A 24,242-nucleotide genomic window follows, 5' to 3' on the forward strand; every position below is an offset into this window, starting at 1 on the left:
GGTTGATACTTTGGGCAGCTGTCTTTCATATTCTTGGAGTATTCCTTTTTAAATTTTCCCTTCAGATCTGCAATGATTTCAACCCCTTAATCTTGGCTCACAAATTCAAGTCCTTCCTATTTATTAATCTAGGATGACTTGTCAGCCGTTTGATCTAGGGGAGGCAGAAGGCCGTCGGAACTCGACATCTGGGGTTCTGTTTCGATCAGCACTTCTGTTCCCTTTCGAGGGTCAATGCTGGAGTGACTTTCAGTGAAGCTAAAGATATAATGCAACTTATTTAGGATTGTTGTTGCTTGAGTCATGGCAACTTCATCACATCAGGGCAAAAGATCGCTCAGCAGCTACTGTGACTTTCCTTCTCAGAGCTAATATTAAAAGCCTACTTTACGAAAGTGTATGTTGAAAATAGTTTCAAGTGAAGATGCAACAGTTCCCAGGGCACCGCCGAGCTGGCCGACATGCAGCTGCCTGGAAACAGCTCAGTGCAGCCAAGAGAGGCTTCGCCAGGGCTCAGATCGCACCCTGGTGCAGAATATGACAACTAGTAAGACCTTCTGGGGATATGTTTTCATCAATTCAACACTGTGTTGGAGTTAAGTCACTCTAAGAGGACCAAGAAAGGCCGTTATAACTCTGATTTTCCTTCCCAGGGCACTAGATTTTTCAGGAATCCACCTGCTCATGGACTAAACAGCAGCCGCAGGGCTCAGCTTCCAGCTGCTGCACTGAAGGCCTGTGCCTTCTGGAGAGCTGTTCCCCAGGAGGAGATTGTCTTCCTACAGCTGTGACTCCCTGGAATTTGAGGGACAACCCATAAGCTTTGGAGTAGGCTGAGGCACACTCTTTTCTCTGAAGAGAAACGAAATATAAAAGCTCAAAGAGCCTGGCCAGTGTGGGCATTGTCCCAGGGACTGAGAGGTCCTGGTTCGATTCCTGGTCAGGGCACATTTCCGGGTTGCGGGCTCGATCCCCAGTCAGGGATGTGCAGGAGGCAGCCAATCCATGTATCTCTCTCATCAATGTTTCTAGCTCTCTCTCCCTTCCTCTTTCTCTAAAATAATCAATAAAAACATTAAAACATTTTTTTAAAAGCTTAAAGATAATTCTATTCTCAGAAAATCACGGAGTTCTCTTTAATTACATGTACAAAGGATATTAGCAAAAAATCTGAAGAAACAGAATAATAACTCAGTAACAAAATCTTCAATAGAAGTAACTTAAGATAAAATAACAAATACCTTTGTTTTCCTTAGTGGCACTGGGAATAAAATCCACTCAGTTGTGGTGAGCATGAAGTGAAGTAAGCAATCTTGTATTTGGTGGATAGCGCTCTGATTGAATTATGGAATATTTTGTATTGTATGTTTGAGAGAATGCATTGAGGGACAAAACTTGGCAAGCTGGATTGATAACTTTAAATGTTATACCCTTTGTCAGAGTATGTCAGATCACTGGAATATATACTGAGGAAATACCTGAAATATGGTACAAATAAGATTTTTGCAGTTTTACAAAGGCAAAGCATTGGAAAAACAATGTCCAAAAAGCGGAAGGCCTACATGATGAAATCCAATATAGTGATGACATTTTCAAGCGTCTTGAGAAACAAGGTTGTAAAAAAGCAGATTATATAATATGCAATGCTATTTCAAGATAAAAAGAAAGGACTATACTAGAAGATGGAATTCAGCGCAGTTAGGCTGCCTGAAACACCAGTGTCCTGAGATGTAGTTAGCTGGAAAGAGCATCACTTTCCCCCTAACAAGAAAAAGATGGCTAATCCACAAAGTCGTGACATTTTGAACTCAACAGAGAACTGACATCACAGGGCAATCTACTAGCCTGGCACTCAAATAAAGACAGGTGTCTCCAAGGAAAGGTAGGACCCAGGTACTGGCTCACAGTGGCAGGACACAATAGGAAGATGGGGTCACAATACAGCAGTTAGAAATTCAACTAAATTTAAAAAAAAATGAAATTGCTAAAGGCCACATGTGGGCTAGCGTGAGAACACAAACACTGGGAGCCACAGACGGAAGGGGAGCTGGTGCCCAGGAACAGGATCTCTCCAGCCTGTGCCTAATGCACCCCGTGATTCCACCAGTCTCTGCAGAGGCTGCTGGCTCTTCCTGGAACTCTCCCTCTTCTTCCTTCCCCTGCCTACTCCTCACCCATCCTTCCATCCCAGCCTAGCTGTTGAACTCTAGGAATGACTTCCCTGACATCACCAACCGGGTTACGTGCTTTGGCACCACGCTTTGAGAACCCAAAGAGGTAAGTACCTTATCAAAGCACAAACCACGCTGTCTTTAATCACCTGCTTGAGTATCAGTCTCCTTACTTGACTGAGCTCACTGTCTGTTATCTCCTGAACCCACCGCAAGTAGCACAGGGCTCTTCCAGGCACGAAGTTGATGTCAACAGGTGTTGGTTGGTTGAATGAATGAATGAATGAATGATTATTTTGAGTAGTGAACCAAGTTTTGTCAACTACATTACCCTCTGTGAAAGGTATGATGGAATAAAGTAAATGAGGAAGATAAATGTAAAATGACAAGTTTTCAAGTTCACACGGAGTTCTTTGTAGAACAATTATTATAGACGTGAACTAGAAGGTAACGTCATCAGTGAATGATGTCCTGATGATAGATTCTTTCTCAGCTCACCAGGCAAGGTTTAGTGAGAATGTAGGTCTTGAGCACAATATCCAGTTTAAAGACTATTTTGATCTTCCAGACAGACACAGAGGTAAACACTAATGTAACTTGCCTGTCAGAATTTATTTACACAGTATGCACCAGACAACTTTCCAAGCCAGCCTCCTTCCAATCAGGAAGAGGATCTTCTTGCTCCATCTTTTACTCATTGTAGCTAAGCTGGCTTCTTAATTCACTCTGATCAGTTTTTTTCCGGTTTGGATACTTACCTGTGACTTCTCAAAGAAACTACAGCTTCTGCCTTAGTCAAAGTTTAAAACTAAACTAAAAGGACAGAAATTGTGAATGGTGAACTGGGTTGTCAGGGAACCGAACCTCACCACAGCTCTGCAAATCTGTTAAGTGAGGAAATGAGACTAGATAATTTCTACGGTCCCTCAAGTTTCCTGTTTCAATGAAGAAAACAGTTGAGTAATTACAAAAGTCAAGACAATAGGCTAGAGGCATGGTTTTAAGGAGGAGATGACAGGTAAGCTAGAGGCTTGCTTGCTTTTCATTTCAGTAGGAGGTAATTGATACCCTCATCTAAGCAATGTTTTGAAGTTAAGCATGTCTAGAATTTAAAGTGGTTTGGACAGTTGCCAGAAGGGTTTCCTAATAATTTATACAAAGGAATTGGAACTTTCACAAAAATAGATGGTCTAGCTATGTCTTTTTAGATATTTCAATATGTTGATATTAATGGACTAGTATGTTGATGGAAGAAATGTTATACTGGATTTCAGAGTCATTGTCTTGCTAGAAAGGCTCATAAAAGAAAAATAGTTACGTGTATTTTCAGTCAAGTGGTGGCCTGGTTAAATTGCAGTTTTACAGAATGTATCTGCTCCACAGGTTGAACTGAATCCACCCTGGGGTAGATGTATCATAGCTAACTTAGTGTTAATTAAGTCCAGTATTTCCTGAAATCTGCAACTACAAAAGGCATTGAACAAAGTGACCAATGTTTCTAGAGCTGGGATTGTGAAATTGGTTGACATGGAATGGGAGGAAATTACAAAACAAGCCTACAAATGTTGAACAACTTGAAATCCAGTGAGTAGTAGAAATGTTTTTAACTCTTCCATTTCACTTATATTTTGAGCTCCCCACTTGTTATAAAATGTCTAATTTTCTACTGGTAAATCAATATGTTTCACAACAGTGTTTATTTCACCAGTGTTAACATGAAAATAGGCACAGTTTCATAAAGGCATTTCTACTCTGCAGACCTTTTATCGTGTGACCAAATGGTAATCATTTAGATATAGAATTCATTTTCTTTTAGATTTCAACCATTGAAGAAACCAGTTTCTTCAGATACAGAATCCATGTCGCTTTCCCACATTAACTATGCAAACATAGCCAGGTAGAAAAAAGAATACGTAATTTCAGAGAACATTTTCTAGATGGTTCTTCAGGACTTAACTAAGCTCTTAGACCGTACTCTGAAATTATACATCATTTTTGCAGCCTGAACAGAAAGCTTACACTCACGTGTGGCATTTAATGAACAAAATAAGTGAACAAAATAGAAACAGACGTATAGATAGAAGAGACTCACAGCTGTTGAGGGAAGGGGGGTTGCTAGGCTGCGTGAAAAAGTGAAGGGATTAACCAAAACAGATAAATAAACAAACAAGCTCATAGACCCAGACAACGTGATGATTACCAGAGGGAAAGGGGTTAGGGGGAGGTGGAAGAGGTTACAGGAGGGATAAACGGTGATGGAAGGAGACTTAACTTGGGGAGGTGAACACATAATACAATATATAGCTGATGTATTATAAAATTGTATATCTGAAACCCATATAATTTTGTTAACCAGTGTCACCCCAATAAACTTCATAAAAAAGAAAAATAATAATAAAAAATGAAATAATAAGGAACCCACAGGTCTATTACCAGTTTATCACAAATAGTGCCACATGACTATCTACTCTCAAAGATTACTGCTTTTTCTAGAAGGCGTTCCTCTGCAGAAGTAGAAGAGTGGATTTGTACTTGGAGTTCCCACTTGCACCCCGTAGGAAAGGTGGGGAGTTGAGGCAGAAGTAGTCTCATTCTCCAAGAGTTGAAATAAGACATGAGCAAAGCACTTTCTTCAATGGGCGCTCCGTTCCCTCCTTTCTCTGACCCTTTCCACAGCCGGCTTATGAGAAAGGGACTTCCCACAGGGCAGGGAGAACCTGCCAACCAGCTGGGCTTTGAGCTTCTGAGGATTTTTTCTTTTTTTTAAAATAAGATACTTTACATTTGTTTTTCAGAGATCTCCCCCCACCCCCAGGCACATTGAATAACCTCTGAAGATTGGGAATAAAACCAAATTTAAGGATCAGCAATTGTGTTTGCTGAGTATGTTGGGACTATAAGCTAATTGTGCCTGCAGTTCTAAAGCCGAGCCATATGTCTAATCCCCAGTGATTAGTCTTGTGCCAAGCTCATGGTACGTGGTTCAGAAATGTTTGCTGAAAGTGTTGGATTAGACCTGACTCATCTGTCAATGTCTGGAATCCTGAGACATCAGGCCTTGGCTTGTGTTGCCCTGAACCTGCGTTAACCCAAGTGCCCCTTGGAACAAGAAGGTCTGCAGTTCCCACCTGGCCTGCTACTCAGGTGGAGGTAACCCCTTCTCATGCCGATCCTTGAGCGATGTTCATTCCTATCTTGCTATTTCCTCTCTCCTAGTTCACCTTTCCATTCTTCCCCTTCTTCCTGAACTCTTCTTCGGTGCCCCATGAAATGCCTGTTACAAAGTAGACAAACTCTCCCACTTTTCAGTCTCTCTCAACAGTTATTCCGCCATCTGTTTGCCTTAAAAAAACACGGTCTTTTCCATGGGTAACGTTTCCCTTTGTTGTTAGTGATCATGATTCATGTTTTGGCAACACTGGGGGTGTCCGTGGGGGTTCAGGGGAAGGCGAAAAATCTAGTCCCCCATCATTGCTGGCAAACCACTCCTTATCTTTTCTCACTAAAGCACATAGTTATTTGAGGCCCGTGCCGTTTGGTTATCTTACCTTCCAACCCTCCCTGTGACCATCATTATTCAGTTCCTGGCCACTTCCATTTGACATCTCTTCAGTCCTTTTCTCTACTCAGTTTCTGTCACCTCATAGTTCTCAGACTGTTTTGATACCAGGGACCGTCACTTTATGTAGTTAGTGGTCACTTAGCCCCCAGTAACCCATAGAGCCCGTCCTCTGCAAGAACAACTCACCCACTAAAAATTTTAACTTCAATTTTATACTCCGACCGCAAACACTTGCTTTTCTGGATATCTCATTTTCTGATTTCCAGTATACCTGTGCTTGGACTTCCTTGGGACTACCAGTGCCCTTGTCCCTGAGCCCTAGCCCAACCCAGATCCATGCTGAGGTGTCCTTGGAATAGAGTAGAGGCTAGATGTACAGACTCCAGAGAAAGATCTGGGCAGGAGGTAATGGTTTTGGAATTGTATTCTCCAGTAGATTTACTCCTCCACTACTTCCTCTCCGTGAACAGTGCCTCCTCTACCAGGTGTCCTGGCCATTACGCACCTGTGGAGAGCAGAGTTAGCATAACTAACTTCATCTTGAGTTTGAACCTTATCTTCTGAACACATACATGTAAGTCTGGGCTGACTGCCAAGTTTTGGGCTGCTGGCGAAATGAAGATGACTAGGCACTTCCGTGGACATTACCAAATATTCTGATTTAAGACTTCATCTTGGGAGACCACAAGCAAATCTAACAAGTGCAGGTAAAGGCAGACACCGCCACAAGAAGGATACAATTGAAATAAAACAGTGACACTTGCTATTCGCCCTCCTGCGAATGAACCGTGCTGACTGCTCGTGTGTCTGGCTTGGTGGCCATTCGTTACTCCAGGGCTGTGCTGTCTCGAGCTGGTTCAGCAGTCTTCTTTGCATGACATGGACCCCTGGACGCTGAGGCCTCTGTGACTCCGAGTGACCAGTGATCACCACTCTGTGAGTAGCCTAGACCGGAGACATTTGGGACACTTGGACTTACGGTTCGTTAACCCCCAATAGTTGTGTGTGTGTTCTGATGTGTTTGTAATTTGGATTATCCTGCAAGTAATCAAAGCTAAGGTGACAGCACAGTCACCTGTGTTGGCTCACTGTTGGTACTTGGTGTCAGGAACCTAGAGGGTCAAGTGACCACCTAGGGTCCTAGCCTCAGTCAGGTGATACTATCGCACTGTTGTCTGTGTCCATTGGTTACATATATGCATACAAGTTTTTTGGTTTATGTCTTTGTGCCCCACTTCCAACCCCCTTCCTCTGAGGTTTGTCAGTCTGTCCCCTACTTTCATGTGTCTGAATCTATTTTGTTCATCAGCTTATTTTGTTCATTATATTCCACAAGTAAGTGAGATCATGTGATACTTATCTATCTCTGACTGGCTTATTTTGTTTAGCATAATACTCTCCAGGTCCCTCTATGCCATCTCAAAGTACCCTTAGAGATCTTTTTTCTTTTTTTTTTTTTTTTTATAGCTGTATAGTATTTCATTGTGGAAATATACCACAGCTTTTTTTATCCCACATCTACTGATCGACATGTAGGCTGTTTCTAGATCTTAACTATTGTAAATAGCACTGCGAGTCTGAAAATCTCAAGTGTTGAAAGTGATGTAGAAAAATGGTCACTTTCATACATACACTACTTGTAGGGATGCAGACTAGTAAAAACATTTAGGAAAATATTTTGACATTTTCCTGTAAGTTTGAATGTGCATGCCCTTTAATATAGCAACTCCTCTCTCTCTCTCTCTCAATAGATATAAATATGTAAATATAGGTATAGATATATATGCCTATATCTCTCTCTCTCTCAAACACAGGTTTGAATGTGTAAGTCAAATACATAGATTTTTTTAAATAAATACTTATTATAAGTGTATTTTCTCTCCCTTATGATTTTCTTTCTTCAAGCTTATTTTAGTGCAAAATTCAGTATATAATACATATAACATACACAATATGTATTAATTGATTATTTATGTCATCAGTAAGGCTTCCAGCCAGTGGTAGGCTATCAATAGTTAAGCTTTGAGGGGAGTACAAAGCTACACTTGGATTTTCAAGTGCATAGGACGTTGGTGCTCCTGAGTGCCCCCCACTTTGTTCAGGGTCAGCTGCGAACTGAGCTTCTCCTGGAGAAGCGGCAGAACACGTGGATGAGGTGTGCACAGCAGCATGGTATGAAGGAGAAATTTCAAAATAGAAACTAAATTAATGAATAAATGCAAGTCCAGAGGCATACAGTTTAATACCTTTAACAATTATGTTTCTAAAAATGCAGTGCTATGGAGTCTAGCTATAAAGAAAAACAAGGGAGTGATAATCACATAATCTGAGGTTCTGGCTATTTCTGGGGATAGAGTAGGGGAAGTGTATCGTGGGGCTTCAATTGTGTTAGTGACTTGTGTGTATTATGATGGGGAGTAGATACATAGGTAGGTGTCTTATTACCATTCTTTATATATTTTGTTGTTAAATATATATTTTTGATAAATATCTGGAAATAGCTCACAACATTAACAAATGTAACCACTCTCCTACTACCCCTGTCTGGCACCACTCTGTCGACAGGAGCTGTGTGAATCACCCGCAGGGCCCGGTTTCAGGAGGTAGTTGTGAAATGATCCCAAATGCTCCACGTCTGGGATCCAGTGTATCTCCTTTCAGTGCAGATTTAGTCTCCATTTTCTGCTGATCAGCCCAATGCAGGAGATACACTGCAGTATAGCCATCCAAGAGGACACAAGACTGACAGATTCTATCAACCTGGCTGAAATGAGACCTTGGGGACCTTCCCTGTGATGAAATATTTCGTAGAGTAAGATAGAATTCTCAGACCAGAAAAGGGACACTCAACTCTTCTAAGTCTGTTGGGCGTCATGTAGTCACAAAGAAGAGATCCTTTAGTAATGATCATAAACCACTTATTTACAGAATTTTGTAACCCCACCCAGTAATTTATCAGTTAGTCACCCAGCATTGATTGAAGTTTTATAAATTGTGCTGTTGGTACTAATCACTCAGGAAATACATTTCAAAAACTGACCTGGTCCCTGCCTTCTAGAAGCTGGCGATGTAATGTATTTAATTACACCAGGTTGTGCTCAGTACCATAGCAGGGCGCACCTGGGACTATGATGCTACAGAGAGAGAATTACAGTCACAGGATTAAAATGCAGAAATACATAAAGTAATTCAAGGAAGGACATGTTTTCAGAAAAAGGCGTTGTCAAAAGAAAGGACATGCATGAAATATCAATTGCTCATATTAGTTGGTGAGAACTAGGAAAATGATTGTGGAGAATAGGTAGCAGGATGTCTTCTGAATATTGACTAGATGTATAACCAAATATTAACAAGCATTATAAGATATAACATATGTAGACCAATTTCCTAAAGCTCAATTAAAGCATAAAAGTTTGGATGTTCACGTTATATTTGTCAAAATATGTATGCTCTGTATGTGATAGCCAGAATGTCCAACAAATTTCCTTTACTTTTACTGGGCTCTTAATTTAATCATTGTTGTGTGAAACTAGGTTAAATTGTTTATAAGAACTTGAAAAAATGATCTATAGTGTAAAAACTCATATATAATTGGGAGAGAAATACACAGTAAATGTTCTGAAAAAATTGGTTAAATGTTTGGGAAAGAAAGAAATTGATTTTAAATGCACTAAAAAGTTAACTGTTGAAAATGAAAACATAAAAACCAGGACTTCCGGTCAAGATGGCGGTGTAGGTAAGCATGGTACTCACCTCCTCCCACAACTAAACTACAGAACAACCATCATTCAGAACCACCTGAAGTAGAGTTGAATGGAAGTCCTACAAGTATGAAATTAAAGAAGCAGCCACATGGAGACTGGTAGGAGGGGTGGAGGGGCAGATGGGCTGGTCCCACACCCACGTGTGGTGGATAAAAATCAGGAGGGACACCTTGGCTGGGATGGTCTTCCCTGAGGACTGAGGGGTCCCCATCCCACAGCAAGATCCCAGCTCAGGGTTCCAGTGCCAGGAAGAGAAGTCCCCATAACTTTCATCTGTAAAAACCAGCTGGAATCGAGGCTGAGGGAGGCTGAGGCTGAGGGAGGCTGAGGCTTCTAGAGTCCCAGGCATTTCCTCTTAAAGGGCCCATGCACGAACTTAGACTTACTGGCTCTGGGCTCCAGCTTTGGGGAGGCAGCTTGAAAGGCACCAGAGACGTAAGGGGGAGAACTGAGTTGTTTGGCATCGGGGCAAGAGCTAGAGAGGCAGCTTTCTCCTGGACAGATGTGCTGGTGGAGGTCTTTATCCCTTTGGTGAGCCTTTCCCTGGGGTGGCAGACAGCTGCCATATCTGGGATTCCAGCAACCTGGCTCACACTGTTTGTCCTGCCCTGGTGATTCCCTGAGGCCCTGCCTCATCCAACTTTCAGTCCCACCCAAGCTGTTTCCAGTGGCTTTATCAAAGGATTGGCCTGTCTTGGCTCATGCTTCAGATTTTTCTAGAATCTCTCAAACAAGGAGCACCTGGCCTCAGTGAGCTCCATACCTCTAGCTAAGTAGCCCCACACCTGGCAATAGAAGCAGCCAGCCTTGGTTAACAGCTTGGTCTTGCCTGGTTGCCTTCAAGCTCAACACAAGAAGCAGCCATCTACAGATAATTTTGTAGCTTATGCCAGGTGGCCCCGGGTAGAACACAGACAGTGGCTGACCTTGGCCTGTGCCTCCAGGGAGGCCCCAGAGCCAATATACCCAGTGAATAGCTTCAGGCCATGTGAAAGTACCACCACCCCAAAACCTCCACAAATGACACACTCAAGGGGTGGGATCAGTGGGTGCCAGAGCCCTGCTGAAGTAAGTCTTGCTCTGTGTGGTGGGCCCCTACACAGCTGATCCTCCAAGGTGGTCAGAGGTCAGTGGTCAGTGGCTACAGCCAGAACTTGCAGCTGATCAACCTGAGTAAATCCCCCACATTGATGTGCCAACAGCAATCAAGACTCAATTACAACTGAAGGGTATATAGTACACACTAGGGCTGCACCTCAAGTGCCCAGCTGGGCTAATCGGGGAGGCTGTGCCACTCGACCCTACAGGATACCTACTGCAGTGGGCCACCCTATTAAGCCTAGGAGACACAGCAAGTTCTCCCTAATATATAGCAACAAACACAGGGAGGCAGCCAAAATGAGGAGACAAAAAACATATCCCAAATGAAAGAACAGAACAAAACTCTAGAAACAGAACTAAACAAAATGGAGATAAGCAATCTAACAGACGCAGAGTTAAAAACACTGGTTATAAGGATGTTCAAGTAACTTAGTGAGGACCTCAGGAGTATAATAAAGGTCCAGTCAGAAATGAAGTGTGCACTAACTAAAATAAAGAATAATTTATAGGGAATCTATAGTAGAGTAAGTGAAGCTGAGAAACAAACCATCAATTTGGAATATAAGGAAACAAAAAACACCCAATCAGAACAGCAAAACAAACAAACAAAAAAATGAGGACAGTGTAAGGATTCTCTGGGAGAACTTCAAGTATACCAACATTTGCATCATGGGGGTGAGAGAGAAGAAAGAGAACAAGAAATTGAAAACCTATTTGAAAAAATAATGACAGAGAATTTTCCTAACTTAGTGAAGGAAACAGACATACAAGTCCAGGAAGCACAGAGAGTCCCAAACAAGATGAACCCAAAGAGGCCCACACCAAGACACACCATAATCAAAATGCAAAAGGTTAAAGACAAAGAGAAAATCTTAAAAGCAGCAAGAGAAAAACAATTAGTTACCTAAGGGGAGCTCCCATATGACTGTCAATTGATTTCTCAAAAAAAAAACAACACACAAAAACTGCAGGCCAGAAGGGAATGGCAAGAAATATTCAGAGTGATGAAAAGCAAGGACCTACAACCAAGATTACTCTCTCCTGCAAAGCTATCATTTAGAATTGGTGGACATAAAGAGCTTCCTAGACAAGAAAAAGCTAAAGGAGTTTATCATCACCAAACCAGTATTATATGAAATGGTGACGGATCTTCTTGAAGAAGATAAAAAATATGAACAATAAAATGGCAATAAATACATATCTGTCAACAACTGAATCTACAAACAAAATGAACAAGCAGAACAGAAACAGACTCATAGATACAGAGAACTTTTTGTTGGTTGCCTGATGGGTGGGGGTTTGGGGGAATGAGCAGAAGTGGTGAAGGGGTTAAGTAGTACAAATTGGTTGTTAGACTGATGAACCTGAGAGGGAAGGAGGGAGGAGGGGCAGGAAGATGTGAACCAAAGAACTTCTATGCATATATACATAACCAGTGGACACAGACGAGAGTGTGGGGAAGACAGAAGGGGGCAGGAGTGGGAAGAAGGGAGTCAATGGGGAGAAAATGGGGACATCTGTCATACTTTCAACAATAAAGATAAAATTAAAAATGAAAGAACTAGAGATTTTGTTGTTGTTGCTGTTTTTAAAAAAACAGAGATAATTAGTTTAACCTCCTACATTTAAAAAACTTCTGTAAGTAAAAAGAAAATCTCTTAAAAAGAAAAACAGGAAAAAGACTGATGAAGAAATATTTGTACATAGAGGAAGAAGTCGTTAGTATCTTGCAACATAAAATGTTCACTAGAAAAAAGAACACTGAACCACAATAGTTAAATTGCCATAAAACATAAATATGAACATGAAAAAACATAAACATGAACATGAATAAACATAAATATCTAAGTGTTAATATTTTATAGACATGAATATTGAATAATATGTACATGGCTATTAAACTATTTAATTTCAGAGTGTAAAACAAAGGACATGACTAAACACACACACACACACACACACAATTTTTTCTTGACCCAATTAGCCAAGACTGAAAAAATGGTCAAAGCAAGAACACAGTAAGGAAGGAGTCTTGTTACATCGTTGGTGACAGTGTAACCACTGTATACTAACAGTATATATTATTAGTAAGTATGGGTATTCCACTCAATGACAGAGTTGTTACTATTTTGTATAGAAGTGCACTTATATGTGTACTTATTGTATATATATATTTATATGTAAAATATGTAGTTAATATTGACATTTATTTATATATATTTTTGTATATATACAGTATGTAGTAAAAATTAACTTATCTAGAGTATTTTAACTTCTATTATTTTAGTTTTTCAACTTTTTTTCTTACTCTACTGAGCTTCTGGATAATTTTCTTAAAGTTCTGCATTTTCTTATTTGGGAGTGCATAAGCAAGTCCACATAGCAATGGGAGAGAAGCAGAAATTAATCTTTTTTTCTTTTGATTTCTAGCTGATTTTCAGTGCCAAGAAGAGGCACAAATGGTCCTAATAGCCATGCTTTCTGAACAACATATTTAATTTCTTTGTACGATTATCAACTGCTTTGAAAAGTTGACATTTCTGGGATTTAAAATTGGTACTATAACTGTGACAAATGAATAAACTTCCCATTTCAGAGATATGTACAACAGAACACAAAAACATAATCTTCGCAGTTCTTCTGAGGATTCTGAACAATTGCCTCTTGTGAATGTGTGTGTGTGTGTGTGTGTGCACCCGCATGTGCATGTGTATGTGTGTGTGTGCGTGTGCGTATGCATGCACATCTGTTTATTTCCCTCAGGAACATACCAGGAGTGGAATTACTAGATCATAGTATATGAATATCTTCAAATGTACTAGATAATGTCAAGTGTTTTCTAAATGGTCTTACCAATTAATATGACTGCCAGCAATATATTTATTTGGGACTTCATTAATGACTTGAAAAGTTTTATAATTTTTCCAGGAAAGTATTGCATGTCTATTGGTAGGTTTATTTCTAGATACTTGAACATTTTCAGTAATATCTCTTTAAGTTTTAGTTTTCTGAATATTTGTTGTTGGTATACAAAGATATAATTGATTTCTTAAATTATTTTTGTATACCGATTTTTGTATCTACTAATCTTGCTAAACTCGGACTCATTCTAATGGTTTATTTATGGGTTCTTCATTTTTCTATGTGTATACTCATATGTAAATAGAAACACTTTAGCATCTTCATATCAGTTCTTATTTTACTGCCCTGGTCAGGAACTTTAGTACAATATTGAGGAGCAGGTCATAGTGGACATTCTTATCTTGTCACTTTTCCTTTTTACATCTCAACCACCACTGAGAAGTTTAGAATTAGAATTTGAAGATTTGAAGTTATTCAACCATTACATAAGAGTGAGTCAGATACCATCAGCCTGACACTGGATTAATGAGACAGGATTTGTTTTGGCCACAGGGGAATGAAAGAAAGAAAAAGGAAGGAAGGGGGAACGAAGGGAGAAAAGAAGGGAAAAGAAGGAAGGAAGGAAGGAAGGAAGGAAGGAAGGAAGGAAGGAAGGAAGGAAGGAGGGAAGGAGGAGGAGGAGGGAGGGAGGGAGGGAGGGAGGGAGGGAGGGAGAGGGAGGAATTAGCAACTAACAGTGACTTAGAACATATTAATTGTTTGCGTAATTAGTACAGAGGTTTGGAGTTCAGTTACATACACACAAGAAGATGCGTCTGCTCTTAAAGTAGGGTATGTGTGAGACTATTGATATTTTGGAAGTTTCTTTCCCTAAGTAACCCCCAACCAAACTGTTGGCCTACAGGAAATAAGTGACTAAAAAGAACTTTAAAGTAATTCTGTCTCTATTCTATACTGCATGCCAGTTAGTCAAAGGAGCATCGCCTCTCAGACTGCCTGGAAACACCACCTCAGTCCTGCGTGCTGTGTCATGTGCACTCTCTTTGTGAGAAGTGGAAAAGAACCAAAGACATACTTTCTTTCCCAGTTCCTGCTCATCTGAAAGATTAGGAGTCATCAGAAACAGTGACAGTCATGACCTAACCTAAATCAAGATATAATGTGCTAAGACTATAATCCTTGATTTATATAATCAAGAGCTACTGAAGTGTTCTTATCTCTTATATTTTTTTATTGGTTTTTTTTTAGATAGAAGGGGAGAGAGATAGAAACATCGATAAGAGAGAAGCATTGATGGGCTGCCTCCGGCACACCCCACGTTGGGGATCGAGCCTGCAGCCTGGGCATGTGCCCTGACTGGGAATTGAACCAGTGCATGGAACAATGCTTAATCCACTGAGCCAAACCGGTTGGGCTCTTATTTTTATTTTTAACTTCAGCTAAAGCCATTTTAACTTTTTGTTTTTGTCCATCTCAATGTAGCCACTGACTTAAATAGTTTTTAGTCAACATTCATCTAAATTTATCACGATCCAGTAATCTCAGTATTGTCTTTTTTTTTGGAAAGTTTTGAAATTAGTCATCACCATAATCCCTCTGCTTAGCCACAGAATTCTGCAATCTCTGTAATTAAGGAGTGGCTTTATGAGCTTTGTTTAGAAGCAAAAACTAGATTCCTAACCTGTTAGAAATCAAATCAAATTTCTGGGATTTTAAATAAGTTTTGGGAAATAAGGCAAGGGTTTATATCTGCTCAGAACCCTAGAGCAGTCCTTACAGTGGAGATAACTGTGTCATTTCTGAAGGGAGCAAAATTTTATGTTTATTTTTCCTTAACCAGCTTACATTTGTACTTTGGGATTGAAATTGGAATAATTTTTTTTTCCTGGAAATAGATGCCTATTAGCTTACATAACCCAGACTGAATAAATACACAGTTATTTAGCATAAATCCAATATTTCCTAACTTCTTACCCATAGGGTGAGAGCAGACATCTTTAGAGTTGCAGTTGGGACACCGGCACCCTCAGAATGGACGGGAAACAGCGGCAGCACACCGTGGATTCTGAACTCAATGCAGCTGAACTGGTGAGGATTGTAAATGCCTTTAATCCTTTCATGTCGAATATTCTTGCTTTTGGCCTTTAACATTTAATCCTTCAAGAAAATGAAGTTGCATTTTTTTTTAATGTTCTCTCTACAGGATGAACAGAATCTGAGATTTTTATTATCAGTAATCACAAGTGTTGAGGGAGTTATTTAGTATGCCAAAGTGCTCTCCTGTTGTTTGGGAGTTTTGCCTTAGACTTTTGGTCTAAATTTTCATATGCATATCAGAAACCTACAATAAGAGACTGTAGAAAAAAATCTGAGTAGATGGTTTGAAATGTGTATTCAGAGCAAATACTAACAATATTATTTATATTTCTGCATATTCTGAGCCAATGAAAATATTTATTCTCATTGGCCTACTTGTATTTAAAGTGGTCATTTATGAAAAATTTCTTTGGCCGAAGAACTTATGCTTAGAATGTGATATCTAGTAATGTAAAAATTCTATTTCTAAGAACGTATAAAGGGCCTCATTCACCATTCAAACAAATCCCTTCATTTTTACAAATGAGGAAACTGAAACATTAGAAGTCCAGCCAGCCAGTGGCAGAACCAGAAATTGAGCTCAAGTTTCTCAGATATAATTTTTTCATTGTAAGGAACTGCTTTTCAAAAACTTTGACTATTATGTTCCTAACAAAGAAAAATAAATTTTATAATTGACTTGAGGTTGTAGAACCAAGCGACAAGTCAAACAAAATAAATACAAATATAGGATTTGATCAGAATTGCTTTACAACTTGAGGGTTGTATTTGGGGATTCATTAACTATACTACCTACCATAACATTAATTTATAGCATGCCTCATGTCAAGGAAGCTGAAAATGTCATTGCTTTAATATCTTCTATACATCATTTTATTTCTGTCTCCTTTTCATAATATATTAAATGTGAGTTATGGTTATGTTCCCATGTGCCGAAAACATTTATGCGATTTATTTCATTAAGTCATATAGTTAATTATGCTAAAAAAACAAAACAGTAAAATCAAGTTCTGAAACTATGAAAAGGAATAGTTAGAATTTTCCACTTTTTATTAATCTGATGACAATCTCTTAGATCCCCTCAAACAACAGATAGAAGATTTTTTTTTTAACAATTATTCTATGACTTTATTTTAGAACATTTGGAAAATGTGGAAAATTACAAAAATAGTCACCCATAATCCACCCCAGAGAAAATCACTGCTAATATTTTGTTTTCTGTCTCCTCTCACCCCAATCTAATGTAATTTTATTGTTTTGATTGATTTATTTTGCCACATGAAATTTTTGTCAATTTACTTATTTTTTTTCTCTAAAAATTTCCATAAAGCTCTTAATTAAAATTCAGAGAATTGAGAACTTATGTTACCAAAACCCTTTATAAGAGGACATTTATTTAAGCTGTCTTTTTGTTCCTCGGTAAAATTTCATGTTGTTCTTTATATAAATTCTATGGCATTTTATGTACTTAGCCATTTCATATATTTTATTACTTCTGCAGTGGCTAAGACACACATATATACATAAAACAAGAGCTGTGACATATATTTCTACACTTTTATAATCAGCTAATTTAGTGAATTCTTATTATTTATAATAGATTACATGAGATTCTGTTTGTACACAATCATATCATGTGCAAATAATGTGAGTTTTATCTTCACATTTTTATTTTTGCTACCTGTTGATGAGAACATCTAAATAAACAAAATAGATGAACAAGCAGAACAGAAACAGACTCACAGATACAGAGAACATTTTGAAGCTTGCCAGATGGGAGGGGGGTTGGAGGGATGGGTGAAAAGGTGAAGGAATTAAGAAGTACCTGTTGATAGTTATAGAATAAGGATGTAAAGTACAGCATAGGGATATAGTCAATAATATCTTGATAACTATGTATGGTGTCAGATGGGTGCATAATTTATCAGGATGAGTATTTAGTAAGTTATATAATGTCTAATCACTGTGGTGTACACCTGAAATTAATATAATATTGTACATGAACTGTAACTGGAAAATAAAAAATGATTTTAAGAAAATGACCTAATTTTGGTGGTAGGAGACATTTCTGACTTTAAAGGAAGGTTCCCGTGGCTTCACTGTTAAATATGATGTCGGTCATTGGCTGGAAGTCAATATTCCTTGTCACAATTGGGAATTATTCTTCTATTTTTCTTTCTTTGAGATTTGTATGGTTTCTCTGCTTGTGCCAGGATCAAATACTGAAATTTGTAAAATGACCCTTGGCCATCAACTGAAATGATCATTTTTCTTCTTTGATCATTTGATGTGAACAATGTATTTTTATCATTTAGATCATTAAACCATTTTTAGAGTTTCAGATTCTAGAATTGGTTAGTTCTTCATTTAATACATGTTAGAGACACATAATGTTTAATATATTTTGTATGTCTATGTTTCTGTATCAAATAACCTTTCTTTATCCTTAAAAACTGGGCTGTTTGTTTGTTTTAAATCCTTTCTCTGCAGTTACCCAGAAATCCATACTGCTCCAATTGCAGATCGCACTGCGATTGTGGGTCGTCTCCCGTGACCTTCCAGCCACACTGGGTAAGGTTGGAAAGTGGGGGGAGGTGGGAGCCCCTCAGTAGACCTTTGGCACAATGGAAAGATGGAAAAATGGGACAAGCAGGCCCTGCCTCGTCGCCCCTCTGCAGGGCGCTGCTCCCCTTTAACCCTTCACTTACCACTCACCCTTTGGCTCTTCTGCTCTTCTTCCGAGTCGCCACGCCACAATCTCTGGGCAAAACCTAGAATCCGCAGCCCCCAGCCATTGATCTCTGCTGTAGCCTGTGCCTTTAAGATCCCCTGCATACCAGAGATTTCCTGTTCTGATGCCTTCCCAAGCTCAGTGAAAGTCCTTTCATTTATGTTTAATAGATCAAAAATGCATTTAATACATAATTTTCTAATTGTGAACTCTCAATACATGATGTAAAAACAGGAAATAATGATGAAATAAAAGAATACTTGCAATTTTTCATCACTCAAAGATAACCAGTCTAAATGTTTTGATATGCCTGTTCATTATTTTTCTACCCATGAGGACTAATTAGATAATTTAGTTTATACTGCGATGTTAGTAGCTGATAAGAGCTTCAGGTCATACATCTCTGAGGCAATCTTCTTGCATTTGAGGTGACACCACATTGCTTTAGTGTGAAAAAGTAACTGAGAGGGGACATTTTGTTCTCATGGACTTGTGGACAAGGGGTGTGTGTATATGTGTGTGTATATATGGGTGTTTGTGTGCCTGCTTGAAAGACACACACACACACAGACAGAGAGAGACTGGGGGTTGATATATTGTGCTTTAAATTACAGCATTTGGAGTAATGGAAACGGTTAGCCTTATTCTAATTGCAATCATTTATCTAAGATACCACTATGTAGTTTGCTGAAATATGCACTTACTATAATCCTATGCAGGTTACAGCAAAACCATGGTCACTCTGGAAAACATTTCTGGTGTGTCTATTGGCCTGTCTAATTGCTACGACCCTCGTTGTTCTGGTCTTATATTTTGTTCATTTCGGCAAGCCCACCATCGGTCCGACCATCATCATTCATGCAGATGGAAAGTTCAGTCACGTGACCTGCATCCCTGGTTCTACCCCATCTCCTGCCCCATCGACCCTGCCTGGATCTCAGAGCACCCTGCCTCCTACCGCTGTGGTCAGCCAAAGATCTCCCACCACAGTGCCTCCACCTACCATGCAGCCAACTAAAACCGAAGAGGAACATGAAGTCGTCATTGAATACGCATAACAACAGTTTTGAGCCCTGAGCCCTCCTCAAGCCAGGTCGACACTCTTACTCTGAAGGAGACATGTCTAGGCTGTTCTGTCCTCCCTGCCAAGAGATTCCACAGCATTTGACTTCATGAGGTCTTGCCCATCTTGCTCAGTCATTTGCTGGAATCCCATGCGGTGATGATTCAGTTTTGGGACCGTCAATGTTCAAATGATTGGAAAAAACATTTCAGCTGAGCCTGGTTGACGAATCTAGGCGGGGACCCAGAGTTTTCTCTTCACCCCTTCAGTACCACCAACCTCATTTCTCACCCACGGAGATCCAGCTGCTGAAGAGGCTGCCGGGTGGACCTGCTCTGCTTTGCTCCCCGCATGCTGGTCCTTAAGCCAGTGTTTGTCATCTGTTATTGGTTATGTCCCGGTCTAGCTTCAGCATCTGTATCCTAGTAGGGAAAGAGAGAAATGTTCCAGCAAAGTGCTTAATGAGCATGGCTTATTAAATATCTATTGATCATTACAGAAGTGTTCCTTCTTTTGGGGGATTCAGTAAAGAGGGGAATTCAGTGAGCACAGGAATAATCAAGGAAGATTTCAGAGAAGGGCTGAAAGTTGAAAAAGGGTAAAAGTTTGCCTTTAAGTAGAGATCATTGGGACAGAAAATGAGAAGGTGAAGGGGGTTTAATAGATTTAAAGTCAAAGGCTCACTTAGAAACACTTTAAATGTAACAGTGATGTACTTTCTATATCTGTACTTTTTTCACTGATATTGTCAATATTATTTTCCATATTTAATAATCTGCTTAATCTCTAAACCACTATAAACTACTACTTATAAAATTTGGATGTTTAAACTGTTTTGTACTTTGTACTATAACTTTGAGGGCACATGGCTTATAATTTGATATGAAACACAGACTCTTGTTCATTAGGACTTGTATTCTAAGTGCTTGATACTTAGTAAAAGAATAAACATTTCAGTCTGGAATAGACCAAAGTGAAGCAGCCTTCCCACCCCACCCTCATCCTCCGGACTCCACAAAAGAGACTGTGTACTTATTTCTTCCCCAGCACAGTATTAAATCAATTCATTTCTACTGTCCTTTCAATTTAAAAAATCATGAAGAAGAAAGATTAAATTCAGTAGGTTAAAATGTGCTTCTATGGGTGATTTAAACTTTGCTTTGTGATTTAAAAGTAAGACCTTTTAATAAAAAGACAAATAAATGTACCGCTAATTTGTTTAAGTGTTGTAGAAGCCATCCTAAGTAACCAGATGTTTAGTAGGAACTGCTGTTTTCTTCCTTTACTGTTAGATAACACAGAACGCAGTGTGGTAATATGGGAAGGGTAATTTTTGTGTGTGTTTAAGGAGAACCTTCTCTTAGCAATGAAATTCCTACATTGAATATTCGGTTGGAGGATATTGTAACTAAGGGTATGTGAGATCATCAAGGTTCTGTACTTTGTAAAATAGAGATGTAGATGAGCTCACAGATTCTTTTTTGCTTTAGACTTTTATGGTTTAATAAAATATTAAAATACTAAACAGTTGTGGGAAATATTTTCACAAGTTAAAATATATAACGAACAGAAACTTTACAAAGTACTATGAAAATACTAAGTGAAGGGTGCATATTCAATAGGCACCAGGTTTTAATGATCGATTTAGCAAATAAAGAGAAGAAAGGCAGCTTCATTTTGCTTGAATCACCCCATTTCCCAAGTAGGCATGGTTTAGCACCAAAAGGGAATGTCCCAACTAGAAAAAGTTCCCCTTGCCAGGAAACGATGAGCAGGGTGAGCCACCAACTCCCCCAGCCCTGCAGGGCATCACACGAAGATCCAGCTTAGACCTTGCCTCACCCAGACTGGCAAGGCTGAGGCATGTAGAGATGGCTAAGAATAGTGACTAAAAGCAGTGACTACCAACAGCAGCCTTGCAGCCAGAGTCACCACGGTTTGTAGTGACCTGTTCCACAGATACATCCAGTAGTTTTTGCCATTGAAGAAGGAACCAATGGCCAGCACAACTGCAGAGGACCATTTACAGATTTCACCAGCTTTTGCTCCCCAAGTATTCATGTTTGCTGACACCAGCTCCCTCCCTCCCATCCCTGCCCCCGCTGGAGCCTGGTAACTGCACCAGCAGCCAGCCCGTGCCACTGTGGCTCTGGGTGTGCAAGATAGACCCTCACCGCTGATGCTCCCACAGTGTGCATGCACGAGGGGATAGCTGCTCCAGCTGTGCACTTGCCAGCCTGGTACCTGTCAGCACCCCCTGCTGCGGTGTCCACAGCTGGGGGAGTCTGTGTAGCACAGTGACAGCCAAGGCCCCACAGCTGCTTATAGGCTCAAATCAGGCCCTGTCTTCTGTCACTGGCCTGCAGTACTGTGCTTTCCTTTAGCCAGCCACTCCAGCTGTTTACTGCACAACCCCTGTCACTAGCCTGCATTGCTGTGCACTTGTAGTGACATACAGCAGCCTGAGTACCATACACAGCCAATCAGGACCCCTGCAGCTACCTGCCTGCCTGCACTTAGCTGCAGCCCTGGCCTCCTTCCCTGGCCTCCACTGCTGTGGAGCAAAGGGCTCCTGCCACGACAGGCAACTGAGGCTGGTCCTGCAGCCAAGTGCGTATATGCCACTCTCATTGGCCACCACTGCTGCATGCCATGGACCCTAGTCACTGGACCTGGAGGTGCTGCCGAAGACCCCAGTAACCCTTGAAGCCACAGCAGACTCCTCGCTGTGCTTGCCAAGGGCCACATTGTGGCCAGTGTTGTGGACTCAACTGGCGTGAGCCAAAGAGACAGCATGTCCTCCTGGACCCATTGCTACCATACATTCCCACATATGACAGCAGGTTGGTTCCCAGTGTGCCGCGATTCCCTCACCCATGTATGAGTACTCCCATACCGAAGTCAGGTCATAAAGTCTGGAGAGTGCTCCTTCTTCAAATGCGCAAACACCTATGCAAGGCCACAGAAGTTGTGGAGAATCAGAGAAACACAAATCTTCCAAAAGAACACAGTGAACTTTCAGTGGCTGGCCTGAAAGCCATGGATTTCCAGGAATTATCCCCCCAAAATTCCAACTAAATGTTCTGATGAGTCTCAGAGAGCTACCAGTGAACACAGATGGACAATTTAACAATGTCAGGAAAACAATACAAGAACAAAATGAGAAGTTCAACAAAGTGACAGAAAATGTAAGTAAGAGCCAGATGGAAATTTTGGAGCTGAAGGATTCAATGATTGAACTATAGGATTCAGTAGAGAGCTTCAACAATAGACAGGACCAAGCAGAAACAAGAATTGGGAACCTTGAAGACAGATTAATTGACATTATTCAATCAGAGGCAAAACAACAACAACAACAACAGCAACATGAAAAAGAGTGAAAAAAATCTATGCGATCTATGGGATACATCAAAAACAATCAGTTTAAAAACTATCAGAGTTCTAGAAAGAGAAGAGAGGAAAAAGGAGACAGAAAATTTATTTAAAGATATAATGGCTGATAGAGAAAGACAAGTATCATATGGTCTTACTTATATGTAGAATCTAATGCACAAAATAAACTGATGAACAAAATAGATCTAGAGACATGGAAGCATGGAAGAGACTGATAAACCTCAGAGGGAAAGGGAGGGAGTGTGGGGAAGAGATTAAACCAAAGAACTTATATGCATATAGGCATAATCCATGGACACAAACAATAGTGTGTGAAGTCCTGTGCGGGTAGTGGGAGTGGGGTAGAGAGGTGTCAGTGTGGGGAAAAGGGGGGACATCTGTAATACTCTCAACAATAAAAATATATTAAAATAAACAAAAATAATGGCTGAGAACTTCCCAAATCTGGGAAGATATTTGGACATCAAAGTTCATGAAACTCATATGTCACTAAAGAAACTCAAATAAAAAAAGATCCTCTCTGTGACACATGGTTATTAAACCATCAAAGGCAACCCATCTCAAGCTTATCATTTTAGCGTGAAGAACTCTCAGCACTCGGGTAGGCAGGTCTAGTGGCAGTGGGTGCACCTGGCTTTTGTTCCTCTGGGAAAGTCTTTATCTCTCCTTTTACTAGGCCGGAACTGTGCTGACAGCAAAGCCAGATAAGGAAACTATAAGAAAACACAACCTTGGCAAATACCCCTAATTGATATAAATGCAAAAATTCTCAACAAAATATCAGCGAACTGAATTCAACAGCACATTAAAAGGAGCATACACCATGATCAAACTAAAAAGCTTCTGTGCAGCAAAGGAAACCAACACCAACATGAAGAGGCAATCTACAGAATGGAAGAAAATATTTGAAATTCATATATCTGATAAGGGCTTCATATCCAAAATATATATATAAAAAACACAACTCATCAGGAAAAAAACAAATAGTCTGATTAAAACATGGGCAGAAGAACTGAATTGACTTTTTTTTTTTCCAAAAAAGATACATGAATGGCCAGCAGGTACATGAAAGGCACTCAGCATCAGGGAAATACAAATCAAAACCACAATGAAAGATCGCCTCATACTTGTTAGAATGGCTGTTTTCAAAAGGACAAATAACAAGTGTTGGTGAAGGTGTGAAAAGGAAATCCTTGTGTACTGTTGGCGGGGATGTAAATTGGTGCAACCATTATGGAAAACAGTATATAGGAGCCTCAGGAAATTAAAAATATGACACAGCAATAACTCTGGGTATATATCGGAAGGAAATGATAACAGAATTTGCAAGAGATATCTGCACTCCCATGTTCATTGCAGTATTACTCACAATAGCCAAGATGTGGAAACAGCCTAAGAGTCTGTTATAGGATGAAGGACTAAAAGAGAGGTTACACACACACACACACACACAGTAGCAAAAGTAGGTTTACAGTTGTTTGTATGAAAAATAATACAA

General features: G+C 39.9%; 1 protein-coding gene across 4 annotated transcripts; it reads left to right on the plus strand.

The window, feature by feature from the left end:
- The first annotated feature begins 6,246 nt into the window (after positions 1 to 6,246).
- On the plus strand, positions 6,247 to 20,837 carry LOC118618562 (dynactin associated protein). Of its 4 annotated transcripts, none has more exons than XM_036244882.1 (5): positions 6,247 to 6,440; positions 6,569 to 6,713; positions 15,441 to 15,548; positions 18,048 to 18,128; positions 19,008 to 20,837. In XM_036244882.1, exons 3-5 carry the CDS (start codon positions 15,492 to 15,494, stop codon positions 19,344 to 19,346), a joined length of 477 nt encoding a protein of 158 aa, XP_036100775.1. In that variant the 5' UTR covers positions 6,247 to 6,440; positions 6,569 to 6,713; positions 15,441 to 15,491; the 3' UTR covers positions 19,347 to 20,837. The 4 variants fall into 4 exon arrangements, with proteins under 4 accessions (XP_036100775.1, XP_036100773.1, XP_036100774.1 ...); XM_036244881.1 differs by having other exon boundaries at positions 6,268 to 6,440; positions 6,569 to 6,669; XM_036244880.1 differs by having other exon boundaries at positions 6,247 to 6,713.
- Positions 20,838 to 24,242: the final 3,405 nt, after the last annotated feature.

This window comes from Molossus molossus, unplaced genomic scaffold (genome assembly GCF_014108415.1).
Source record: "Molossus molossus isolate mMolMol1 unplaced genomic scaffold, mMolMol1.p scaffold_m16_p_6, whole genome shotgun sequence".
Classification (NCBI taxonomy): domain Eukaryota; kingdom Metazoa; phylum Chordata; class Mammalia; order Chiroptera; family Molossidae; genus Molossus; species Molossus molossus.

Bases quoted from the DNA above. Each gene is read 5' to 3' on its own strand.
- LOC118618562 (XM_036244880.1), top strand. From the start codon at position 15,492: ATGGACGGGAAACAGCGGCAGCACACCGTGGATTCTGAACTCAATGCA. The intron at 15,549-18,047 runs GTGAGGATTGTA...CTTTCTCTGCAG, and splicing joins AACTCAATGCAGCTGAACTG to TTACCCAGAAATCCATACTG. The intron at 18,129-19,007 runs GTAAGGTTGGAA...AATCCTATGCAG, and splicing joins TGACCTTCCAGCCACACTGG to GTTACAGCAAAACCATGGTC.